The sequence below is a fragment of the Leucopleurus acutus genome (genome assembly GCF_964270905.1).
Source record: "Leucopleurus acutus genome assembly, chromosome: 1".
Lineage (NCBI taxonomy): Eukaryota > Metazoa > Chordata > Mammalia > Artiodactyla > Delphinidae > Leucopleurus > Leucopleurus acutus.
In genome coordinates this window covers 10,300,238-10,313,167 of record NC_139142.1, presented here as the reverse complement: position 1 = coordinate 10,313,167, position 12,930 = coordinate 10,300,238, and the positions used below count along the sequence as shown (strand labels likewise).

The window sequence follows — 12,930 nt, the reverse complement described above, 5'->3', positions numbered from 1 at the left end:
AGACCGGAGGCAGGCCTTGTCCCAAGGCCGTCATCCCTGTCGGTGGCCACGATAGGCCCAGAGTGTCTCCAGGGCCAGCCCCTTTACCCTCCCAGCTGCTCCCCCCTCCAGCATGAGCAGCACTTCCTCCTGACTCTCAGCCTCTCTGGTTATTAATAGCTTCAGAGCACAGATGCCGGTTAAGGACAGACCCAGCAAGGACGATGGGTAACTGGACCAGATAAGCCCTGAAGTCCCCATCAACGCCATCACTGCCACCTTGATGAGTTCCGCTCACGAGCGGCCCAGAGCAGCCCCGGTTGGTGTCAGGAAAAGCCCCAGTGGGGTAGGTGTCCTGTCTCTCCCGGAAGGTCTCCTGTGGGACCCGGCTGAAGTGGAAGGGAGGAGGGCTGGCTGTTCTTGTGGCTTTGGCGGGTGTGCGGTGTCATGAGAACATTCTTAGGACGCACCGCTCAGCTTGGGCCTCGTCCAGCTGTGGTGCAAGGACCCTGGATCGCTCAGACACACACACCGCCAGCTTCTGTATGAGCTCAGCCAAAGTGCCCGCCCCAGGGCTGGGGGGAACTGCTGCGGGTATCAGACCATCAGAGACCGAGGACCTGGACAGGACCCTGGAGGCCACTCTGTCCTCTCCAACCTTCTCTACGGAGAACGGAGACTAAGTGAGGGTCAGCGACTCACAGGTAGTCTCACAGGAAGTGGCAACAGCGCTGAGACCAGAACCTGGTTTCGCTTTTCCAGACTGTCAAAATCCTACCTGCAGCGCCAAGGAAGAGAGGGGTGGCAGGGCTTGAAAAGGGCTGGGAAGAAGAAACAAAACATAGGCCAATTGTCTCCTCCCCACAATGTAACCGATCAAGGAAATAGGGGCTCCAGCGATGGGACCGCTTTTTTGTTTTTAGCTGCTTCTGGGGTCGAGCAGAGAAGGAAACAGCACAGAGCTATTTTCTAAGGACTCACCTAGCCCAGCACCCTGGTGCCAGGCAAACAGAGCCTTTCCTGCAGCTCGGATTATCTTTTGGTTTTAGCACCTGGCACTTAATAAATAAAGGCAACAAAGCAAACCAAAACTTGTGGGTGTGGGCGTCGTGGGTGTGCTCAGATAGACCCATGGTGATGGCATGCGGGAAAGTGAGGCAGAATGGGGGGCTGACTCATCGGCCTCAGCTCTGAGCCCCTGGAGTACTAGAGCCGTCTCCCCAGTCCCCATCTCGCTGGGTCCCCAGGTTCAGAGCCCTACGGGGCTACTCCACACGCAGGGCCCATTCTGGGGGAACTGAGGGGTTAATCACAAACTCAGCCTGGCTGGCAGTTCCTAGAGGATGGAGCCTGCGACCACCAAGCCCAGCTCGGCAGGAGCTGCTGGGTCTCAGGGGGACACACCTGGGAGGGTTGTTCCTTGGAGTCCCTCCAGAGTACCCCTCTTCCTGGGGGCTGTGGGACTGCTTCCCATCCCTGAACCCCAACCCCAGTTTAGAGGAGAATGAGCTTGGATGGTCTGGGGGCCGCGGGGGGGGGACACTTACGCCAGCTGGAAGGACTTGCTGCGGTTGTATTTCTGCATAACCTCCTGGAACAGGCCCTTGGGGGCTGCGGTTGTGGCGCTCTCAGGAGACACAGCGGACCTGGAGGGTGCAGGGCAGGAGTGAAAGAGGGAAAAATACTCTGCATATGAGAAGCGGGTCATGGCCGGAGGCAGGAACGAGGATGGAGGGAGAGCGAGGGGGAGAGACTGACAGACAGACACAGGGCTCTGAACCAAAGCAGATGGCCGGGTCCTCCCTGTGCGCTGGACACAGCTGCTGTGTCTCCAGATTATTTTTGGCCCTTGGAGGAAGCCCTGGGAGATTTAAATGACCATATAAGACAACAATGAGGTTAACCTCACCCCACCCCCGAAGGTCCCCCTCCCCAGCCAGCCACGCAGGAGGCAGATATGAAGCAAGGTGACATTCTTCACCCAGGAGGATGTGAGGAGTAGTCAGCAGCAGGTCCCAGGATGAAAGGGGCTCGGTCCCAGGGCGGGCCAGTCTGGGTCCCCACAGGGATGGACAAGAGATTCACCGGGGTGGGGGGCAAGGAGAGCACAGCTGGGGCGCCAAGCCAGGTCTGTGCTCCCACCCTCACCTCACTGGCTCCTCGTTAGAGGGTCCTGCTGTCCCAGGGTCGGGAACAAGCAGTACAAAGGGTAGAGCAAAAGGATGTGCGAAGAAGTTCATCGGAGTCAGGGCTTGGAGTCAGAGTGACACGGGTTCAAATCCAGGCTCTGGCACTCCCTGGCTGTGTGACCTCGAACAGGTGCATCTTCTCTGGGACTTAGTCTGGTGAGGCCTGAATCCGTGAATGGTGTAAAGTGCTTACCAGAGGGCCAGGCACAGGGCTCCACACGTGTCCACCATTCATTGCATCATTATTTCATCTCTCTGAGTCTCAGTTTTCCCACCCCACTGGGCTGTTGTGAGGACAGGAGGGGTGAAAGGAGGGGAGGTGGTCACTGCACAGATCTGGATTGGTTGGAGCTGGAATGGGAACAGGGCATGCTGGCCCATCTTCCAGCGGGTTGGGGACCCTGGTGCAACAGACACCCCAGCGGACCCGGCCTGGTCTCCTGCGCCCCTCTGCGGAGTCCCCTGCGGGATTGGGAAGGGTGTTGCTACAGGTGACCAGCATCCCGTGGGCCACGGAGGTGCTGGAACTGTGACCCGGAGGCCCTGCAGATTTTGTGGACACCCTCAGCCAGGCCGGGGCACAGGGAAAGGGAGGGAGCAGAGAGAGACGGGAAGGATGCCAGCCCCCTTCACCTGTTGCACCACGGTCATCACCTCCCACCTTCCTTCTCCCCCACCTGCTCCTGAGCAGCGAGGCCGAGTGTGATGCCATGAATGCTAGAGCGGGTGCCAATGCCACTGCCTTTCCTAGACTCAGAGACTGAGGCTCCTAGAGGCAGGAAACGGCCCCAGGGTCACACGCAGCTGCAGAGTCGACTCCTGTCTGCCGCGGAGCTCGGACACATGCTCCCTCCTCCAGAGGCTTGGTGTCTCCCGCCCCTTTGTCCCTTCTTTGGCTGATAGGCCCTGAAACTGGGAACAAGCCCACATCCCTCTCTGTGCCTCGGTTTCCTCCTTTGCAAAATGAGGAAGCAGGACCTGACCAGGGGTTTCCTCGCTGCTGTTGTTGCTGTGGAGCCTTCACTGCAATGAGCTCACATGGAAACTCAGGATGCCATACAGATCTCACACCACATCCTGGGGACAGGGGTGCAGAGACTGGCCCTGCCAGGGCCCCTTTTCCCCAGCCCTGAGAGCTGCTGTTTCAGTGTCATTATCTGCACTTGCTCCCGGCCCTGAAAAGCGGAGGATGCTGGGCAAGACAGAAGCAGCCTGAGGCCAGGCCCACCTGAGCAGTCCCCAGCCCTGTGGTCATGACAAAGCCCTGGGCTTCTAGCTCTACATGGCCCTGGGGACCCGGTCACTCTCATCATTGATCCATGTGTGGCCTCCCATCACTTTTTGTTGTTAGAATGCTTTTAGCCAGGTAAAACTCATTGATGAAAACCTACCCACCACCCTAAAATTAGGACATATCTCTGACGGTATAAAAATAACAGCAACAATGGAACGGTGAGGCTGGTGGGGATGGCAGCGAGATGGCGACGGTGACATTCCCTCACGATGGGGCATGGCTTCGCCTCCTTTCTATGCTTGCACAGCCTGTGCTAGGGCCTGGGGGTGCAGATCGATGGCATGTTTCTTTTTGTTGATCCTCAGGTGTTCAGAGGCTCACGGGGTCGGGCGGGGGTGGTGGTGAGGACACACACCACCACAGAGCCGCAAGGGAGGGGCTGGGAGAGAGGCAGGAGGACCCGCTCTGGGCGCTCTGAAACTGAGCGTGTTAACTAGGCTTCAGGGGCAGGCAGCATGAGTGCTCAGAGCCGGAAGGGGAGCCAGGCCGCTGACCGGGTTCCGTGCTCTTTCTGATCAAGGCGACAGGCCCCATTTCACCTCGGGTCCAGAGCAGGGAAATTCCCAGCAGAGAAAACCACTAGGGCCGAGTCATCAGAAGTGAGAGGAACATGGCAGGATGTGGGCAAAGGTCATGTCCTGGAAGGGGCCCAGGTAGGGCCCCACGTCCTTTGTGTGGGCGGGCAGGTCGGGGTCGGTAGTATGTCACCATCACCAGCTCCCAACAGCCCTGTCCTGGAGTCCAGCTGGTCCCGGCTTCAGACATAGGTCAGGCTCGGTGAGAGTGGGGACCAGGGCTGTGATGACAAGGCCCCCTGACTTCTCAGTGGGCCCTGTCGGAGTTAATGAGAAGCCCAGGTCAGCCCCAGGAAGGGTGTTACATTGGCCTGGACCTGGCTGAATGCGGGTGGCAAGCAGGCGTCTTAATAGCAGAGGGAGCTGACAAATACAAGAGTCTTCCCATGCCTGCCACCGAGCAGCATCCCATACCTGTCCTCCCATCTGGTCCTCACACGAACACAGGTGTCATGAGTACAGGGCCTGGCACCACAGGCGCTTGATAAATTTAAATGAATGAAACAAAACAAGCAAACAAAAGCCTTTGTAGGGATAGTGTCCCGTATGGTAATCTTGGTGCTGTGTGGTTGTATGCCAAGACCTCAAATTCCTGGAGAACCAGCCCCCTGCCCTGTTGGCTGGAGAGAGGAAGAGCTCACACGGGATTGCCCCCTCCATGTCCATTCCCCCCGTGAGAGTTCTGTTTCCCCCACACCCACTGGCCAATGCATCCTTTCTGGGCTGGCCAGAGAGGACTCACATGTAGAGAACATGGATTCCAAGCTGCAGCAACTTCTGCCTTCCCATCCACGGCTAAGATTCATTGAGAGCTTGCTTTGTACCAAGTCTTATGATAGGCACATGGCACAAGTCATCTTATTTCATCCTCTAGTCCACTTTGTGAAGGAGATGAAATTGGCTCCCTTTTGCAGACGAGGAAACTGAGGCTCAAACAAGTTTGCTTCCTCTAGCCTGTTTGGCAAACTCCTATTAATCCTGCAAAGCCCACCTCCTTGACTAAGGAGTAGATCAACCCTTCCTGTGTCCCTCTGACACCGAAGCAAGCCTCTTTGCTGCATCCATCCTCTTGGATGATTATGTACCTCTGGGCCTTTGCCCTCATTAGACTGAAAGCTTAGGGAGAACAGGAACCAGGCCTGATATACATCCAGGTGCAGGGAAGTCACCTGGCACATCGTAAGTGTACGGTAAGTCTAGGTGGCTTATTTGAATTGTTTGCAGCTGTGCACACGTCAGCCCGAGCAAGTTCCTGCTTCAGGCTTTCTTCCTTCTTCTTCTTAGAAATTTAACCTTAAATAAAATGCAGAAGTTTAAAGACTGGAAGACTCAGCTTCCTGGAGCCACTCGGACTGCTATTTTCGTACCCTTGGGCTCCCTGTTCCATGAGTGCATGAACCCTACTTCTCCACTGGATGGGACGTTGGTCTGCCTTTCAGGGGGGCCTCAGCGGGCCAAGGCTTGATCCTCATACACGTTCAAACTTCACCCCTTACCTCGTGGTGGGAGAGGAACTAATTGGAAGATGACTTTGAAAGGGAATATGATATTTTCTCTGGGATGCTGAGCTGACTTTCATTTCTAGGATCCCAAAGACCTGCTTGACCTTTACGTCCACGTTTGCCATTTTGGTCACAAGCTGATGACAATAAATTATATTTCTAGAGAATTTTATTGGATTCAAAATGCAGGGACTTCCCTGGTGGTCCAGCAGTTAAGACTCCACGCTCCCAACGCAGGGGGCCCGGGTTCGATCCCTGGTCAGGGAACTAGATCCCGCATGCCGCAACTAAGACCCGGCACAGCCAAATAAATACATATTTTTAAAAAATGCATTGATTTGCCTAAAAACATTCATTGGGCATCTACAATGATCCAGGCTCTTTGCCAGGTACTGAGGATACAAAAGTGAGTCATATCTCTTCCCTGTCCCCAAGGAGGTCACACAGTGTCCCTGGGGACACTCTCAGGAGGCTGGGCAATGCCTTCCTAGGGTGACACAAAATCTTGTCCATGCTACAGAGGCAGCCTTGAGATGGGCACTCAGGGTCCTCAGGGAGGAAGTGGAGCGAAGTTGTTCAGGCTGCAGGATGTGGGACAGCACCCACCTCATCTGATTAGCTTTTCATAAGAATACTGCACAGTAGGCCTGGGCAAGTTTTTGTTATTGCCATTTTAGGCATAAGGCTGCTGGGGCTCAGAAAAGTCAAGTAACTTGCCTAAGGACACACAGCCAGTAGGTGACAGAAGAAGGAGCCGAACCTCCCAACCCACTCCTGTTTCCACTCTAGTCTGCCACCTCCTCACTCATTCACCCATTCATCCGTTCACCAAGAGCTTTGAGGTGTTGCCACGGGTCAGGCCCTGTGTGCTAGACACGAGGCCTCACCAGAAGGAAGACGGCTGCCTTCAAGGAGTTCACAGGTTAATGGCAGAAAGAAATACATAGAGACTGTTGTAGTCAGGGCAGTGAAAGAAACAGTCAGGAAAGTAAGAGAGCAACTTGCCTGACCTGGGAGGCTGGTCAAAAATGAGGCGGAGCTGGCCAAGTGGAGCCTCTGGGGACATATGTGATGTCCGCTTTCTAAACCTGCTGGGGGTCTACTTAGATGAACACTATGATATTTGGGGGAAAAAGTGGACAAGGACCCTATTGGGCCCCATACTTACTGTGACACCATGTCTGAGTGTGAGCACAAATCTGTGTGTCTCTTGTTTGGGGGACCCTGAATCTCTGTGGGGAGAAGTCTCTTCAAGGTGGAGGAGGGACAGGAAATAGAGAGAGGCTTTTGCAGAATCCACGGAGCTGGGCAAGTGTCTGAACTTCAGGGTGGGACAGACCTTGGTTCAGTTCCTGGCCCTGCCGGGCGCGTGTTTTGTCATACGTAAAATGGGCACAGAAACGTCCACCTTGCGTGGCTTTTGTCGGGATCAAGTGAACGCCTGTGGGCTGGGCATGTGGAGGAAGAGAATGTGATTAACAATCCCGTGAAAGGGATTTGCTTCCCTAGCAGGGCCCAACCCAGCCTCCTTTCGGAGATGAAAGGGCAGAACAGAGCCCAGGAGGTTTCAGGTCACATCAAGAGTGAGGAGATGCAGGCTGAATCCTGCCCTGCCTGACTGTGCCTGGATCTTGGGTGAGGGCCGCATGGCCTTGGATAAGTCCTTTCCCTGCTGCGTGAGAGCGTTCTTTCTCAGGATAAATGTTTACACCCCACGTGGGTCCGCCACTTCCTTACCACTAGAGGAAGGAGGAGGTCAGGGCCCAGTTCGAACGTTTTCAAGTGTCTACAGCACTCCTGGAGGGGGTTCCCACGCTGGGGAGAAGGCTGCAGAGGCCCCAGGACGTATGGCTTGTGCTGCAGGCCGGGTTGGAGGGAACTTGATCTTCTCTCTCTCTGATCCCTCTGAGAAAGAGGAACCTGTGGTCTGACTTGGGCTGAACTGGCCAAAACAGGAACCAGGGTCTCTAGAGCATCAGCCACCATGAGTCCTTGGCCCTGGGCTTCTGTTTTTCGATTGGGTCTCAGGATGGGATGTCCTTGTGGTCAGCTCAGTAACCTGGAGCCTTCATATTCCTTCCAGCTGCCCAAGGAGGTTGCCTGCCTTCCCCTTTAGGGAGGGGTCTCCTGAATGATGGGCATCCCAGGCCTTTGCCCAGCCTTCCTGGCAGAACTGGTCCAGCATTGGAAGGGCCAGAGTCACTTGGGGGACACCCTGGTAGGTTTCATCAGGGCACAGGGCCAAGATGTACCGTCACCCACCTTCATCCATGTCGACTGGCTCTGGACATCGGAAAAAGTCTGTTTATTGTTGCTGCTGTTATTACCATTGTTGTTTGAGGTTCAGAGAGGTTAAATGACTTGCCCAAGGTCACACAATTCAAAATTGCATCTGTGGAACTGCAGTCGTGGCCCGTGTCATATTTCTACTGGTGTGACATGGAACTGCTATAGATGGTCCTGCTAATGGAGGATGAGGTCATGCTGAGATGCGGAGCCGGAACAGGAGGCAGGATGGTTTTGCTGGGCAGATGTCATTGCTTCTCAGACGTGTTTTTCCAGGGTAATGGCATAGAAAGGGTTGGAAGCCCTGGCCAGATTCAGAACATCAGTTCCTTTGCATCCAGACATAAAGCCAGTGGTACAAGGTCGAGCCATGGGCTCTGGAATCAGATAGCTCCAATCTCTGCACCACTGTCTGCTAGCTGTGTGACCCTGGGCTAGTTACTCAGCCCTGAGCTTCAGTTTCCTCATCTGTAAAATGGGAATATCGCATAGAGCCTCCTAGAAGGTCCTTAAGAGGATAAAATGAGGCGAGGTGTGTGCAGCACTCAAGGTGGCGCTTGGCACCTCCAGAGCTCAGTAAGTTTAGGTAACAAATGAAAGTCATTACAGTGTGAAAACGCATCTTAGAGACCAGGATAACTTGGTCTTGGTTTAACAGTGTTTGGGATCTGTGCCTGATGGACGCCCCATCTGGCCTCCCCTCGCTCACCTGGTCCACGGGTAGAAATGCGCAGGTTCGCGGTTGACACGTGTGGACACAGCGGCCTCCGTGGCGGCTGGGCCCCGAGTCTTGTCAGCCAGGCTCTGCTCAATGGCCATCTGGACCAGCTCATCCTCGCTCAGGCTTCTGTACAGGTTGTACTCCTCTTGCCCAATGGCACGCTGTCTGCCCTGAGCACTGATCTCCGTGGCCATCCTCTTCCACCTCTCACCTTGGCCTCCAGAAGACACTCAGTGGGCAGGGGCAAGCATCAGATCAGAAAAGTCTGTGAGGAGATCAAAGCCACCCTGGTCACTAAGAGCTACGCAAGGTAGCTGTGTTTACACACAGGGAAGGCTGTGCTTTCTTGTGGCAATCACACAATCATTTTTCATCCATTCATTTTGTCCTATGATCCACCCAACCACCCATTCATCTACACATCCATCCACCCACTCATCTATTCATCACTCCACCAGCCTATCTAACCATCTGTCCAACCAGCCACCCATCTATCCAATTATTCATCGTCCCACGCATCCAGCCGTCCACCCACCCACTCATTTATCCACTCGCCCTCCCATCTGTTCACTTAGCCATCCATCTGTCCAACCATTTAATCATCCATCCAACATCTGTGCTCCTATCCACCCACTCATCTGTCTAGCCAATCATCCAACAATCCACCTATCTTTCCATTATAACCCTCAGATGTATCTGTCTATCCACCACCCATCCATTTATCCATCCATCCATCTATACAGCTATATATTCAACCAACCATCCACTCATCCACCATTCATTTTTCCATTCCGGACAGCCTATCTCTGCACACGTGTGCATGCATCGTTAACTGAGGGATTATTTACTGAGCACCTCTTCTACGTCTGACACTCTTCTAAGCACTGGTGATACAGCAACACGATCCCAAGAGACAGAATCCCTGCCCTCAAGGAGATTACACAACCGTGCCCACATTCCTTCCTTCCAATCATCCAACAACACCCTATCCACGCATTTCTCTGCCTTGTGCTAGAGGTGAGATTATTAGAGATGAATCACATGATCTAGTTAAAACCGATGGTTAAAATCCTTTGCCGTGTAATTCCAGGGACTGTCTTCTTAAAAAAAATTGCCTTAAGGAGAAATGGACTTTGGTTGAGTCAACTGCTCTTAGGAAATGAAGTCAAACCAGCTTAGCCTGATTTTCATTGTGACCGGCTCACATGCAGTGTGGCTGTAGGTCAGTGATTCCGAGCCCTGACTGAAGATTAGAGTCACATGAGATCTTTTCAAAAAATATCCCAAACACCAGTGCTGTAATTCGGCAAATATTCACCCTCCCCTTTCCCCTGGAGGCAGAATGTTGCCCCTTCCTTCCCCACTGAGCTTGGGCTTGGCCGTGTAACTTGCTCTGGCCAATGAATGCTAGTGGACATGATAAAGCAGCCACTTGACATGCGCGTGTGCAGTGGCACTCGCTCTTCTGCCATCGCCAGGACTCCCCCTTGGAGCCATTGCCCTTTAGCTGGGCCCCAGAGTGAACCCACCTGGGGCTGCCACAGCCCAACCTGCACAGAGGAGCTCTGTCCAGTGGGCCTGCAGCCTGAAGCTGAGGAGCCCAAGCTGAGTGACCCAGCCTGGCCTGGCCTAGATCGGCCTATCGACCCGCAGCGCCAGAGCGCGAGACTAAATGCTTGTGGCGGGTGCTTTGTCATGTAGAATTCTTGTGGCTCTAGTTAACCAACACCCAAAAGACTAGGCCGGGCACTTCACAGAGAGGACATCTAAAGGGCCAACCACCAAACGCAAGGGTGCTTAACTTCCTAAGTATTTGGGAAGACCTCAGATTAAGACCCCAATGCAATACCACTGTACACCCACCAGAATGGCTCAAGTGAAAACGATGGGAAATGGCAAGCGTTGGAGAGGAAGTGGAGCAACCGGAATGCTCCCCACTCGTGGCAGAAGTGTCAAAATGGGATGGCATTTGCTAATGCTGGGCATATACATGTCATGTGACCCCCAAATCCCACTCCAGTCTCTATGTCCAAGATAGGTGCACATATGTTCACCAGAAGACAACTTTGAGAATAATTCATAGCAGCGTTATTCAAAATAAACCCCAATGGGGCTTCCCTGGTGGCGCAGTGGTTGAGAGTCTGCCTGCCGATGCAGGGAACGCGGGTTCGTGCCCCGGTCCGGGAAGATCCCACATGCCGTGGAGCGGCTGGGCCCGTGAGCCATGGCTGCTGAGCCTGCGCGTCCGGAGCCTGTGCTCCGCAACGGGAGTGGCCACAACAGTGAGAGGCCCGCGTACCGCAAAAAAAAAGTAATAATAATAAAAGTAAACCCCAATGGAAACGCCCCAAATGTCTATCAGCGTTTGAATGGATTAGCGCACTGTGGTGTATTCAGGTGATGCGTAGCGTATGCACCATTGAAATAGTCAAACTGCCGCTACGCACAGTAACAGGATGCATCTCACAAACCCGAGTGAGCAAAAGAAGTCAGACAATAAAGAACATACGTACACGATTCGATCTGTAGAAAGTTCAAGAACAGGCAAAACTAACTTATGGTGACAGAAGTCGGGAGAGTGGTTACCTTTGGGGGTTACTAAGTGGGAGGGAACATGAGGGGGGCCAGTCACGCTGTATTTCTTGATCTAAGTGATTACATGGTTGGTTGGTTCCCTTCGTAAGAATCCCTGGAGCCGTTCGGGTATGATCTGTACATTTCTGTACATGATACCACAGTAACACGTCTACTTAAAAGGATATAAAACTGGTTCTAGAAAGGATTGGTGTTTGGGGCCCGTCTCAGACCCATTAAGTCAGAATCTCTGGGAGTGTGGCCTGAGCATCCCACTTCTTCGAAGGGCTCCACGGGTGACTGGGAACCACCACTTGGCAGGAGGACCAGCCATAAAGCACAAGCGGGGGGGGGGGTCACCCATCTGGGGTGGGAGCGGGGCGAGGGGTGGGATCTGACATGGGCTGAACCCTTGGTAGATATTCTTCCATCTACTTCCTGTCACAGCCCTAAGAGTAACACCTACCGCGCTGTAAGACACTAGCAAATGAGAGTTGTTATTACCACACAAATGTGGGTTTTCCAAACACAGCTAGACGAGGCTGCAGCTCCGAAGGCAGCACACAAGGGCACCTGGGGACGGCGGTCCTGTGCCCTGCCTCAGCCTTCCTGGGGTCATTCCCCTCCACCCGCTTCTCCCCACCAATCCTGCCTGGTTCAGTCCTTGATTTCCTCCTGCTTGGCCTCAGCAGTGGCCTTCATGGTGGTCTCCCAGCCCCACACCCCAGACCTCACCAAGTCCTTCCTCTGCCTAACAGAATAAAGCCTGCACGCCTGGCCTTGGCCTTCCACCTCTTCAAAATCCAGTTCCCATTCTCCCTTCACCCTCTTCCTCTGCATCCCTGACTTTCCAAGTAAGGCGAGGGCACGCCTCTCCCCCAACCCAGCCGTGGTTCCTACCCCAGTGCCCTTGCTTGAGCTGTGCTGGACACATCTCCCTCCTTCCTGCATTTTAAGAACTCCTTCTCATTCCTCAAGGTCCAGAGCAAGTGCCTCCTCTTCCAGGAAGCCTACCCAGTTTCTTCCAAGGAGCATTCTGCTGCTAGAACTTCTCCCTCCGGGCTGTGGTCAGTAGTTCATGTGTGGACTTGACCCAGGGTGGTCTTCCCAAGGCCAATGCCTTACAAGGGGAGAATGCCTGGTTCAAGTTTACTGTGCAGGTGGCTGTATGTCTCCACTATCGTAGGGTACAGCAGACCCTCTTGATTGCCCACCCAACAGCCATTTCCCCCAATTTCTCTGATAGCAGAACCTGGCTTTGTTCAGGCAGCAGTGTGCCCTCTTCCATGGATGAAGCATGACTGTTCCAAGACAATTAGGACAATCTCACCCCCTTGGCCAGTGACTAATTTAGGGGTAGGCACGTAGCCTGGTTTTGTCCAAAGAGACATAAAGGAAATTCTGCCGGGGTCTCCCAGGAAGGACTTTCCTTTTCCTAATAAAAAAGAAAGCAGTGAAGAAAATGACTCCTCGCCCACACCCCTGCTTTGTGTTGGAGGACTTGCTGCTTGGAGTGGTGGCAGCTATCTTGTAACCATGAGAGGGACAGTGTCGCAACAGTGAGTTTGACGGAGTGAGTGACAGGTCTTCTGAGTCCTTCATTATATTGTTGAGCCGCTGAACCAGTGCTGGGTCTGCCCATCCTGGCCTGCTTATTAGGTAAAGACTGAAGATCCTTATGGTTTAAGCCAATGTTAGGTGGATTTTTTGTTATATGCAGTCAAAAATCATCTTAAAACATGGTTCTTAGGCCTGACCGAGAGTTTTGAAAACACGCCAAGGCTCTAGTCCCACCCGAGACCATGAGCTC

At 53.7% G+C, this 12,930-nt stretch overlaps 1 protein-coding gene across 1 annotated transcript in view; it reads right to left on the bottom strand.

Moving 5' to 3' along the window:
• The window catches only part of ASB2 (ankyrin repeat and SOCS box containing 2), a gene marked incomplete at both ends in the record, with an annotated part of 28,816 nt that extends 20,076 nt beyond the window's left edge, over positions 1–8,740 (bottom strand). The window contains 2 exons of the mRNA XM_082856862.1: positions 1,527–1,625; positions 8,535–8,740. Coding sequence (XP_082712988.1) covers positions 1,527–1,625; positions 8,535–8,740 — 305 coding nt within the window. The remainder of the gene's footprint in view (positions 1–1,526; positions 1,626–8,534) is intronic.
• Between the last annotated feature and the right edge of the window lie 4,190 nt (positions 8,741–12,930).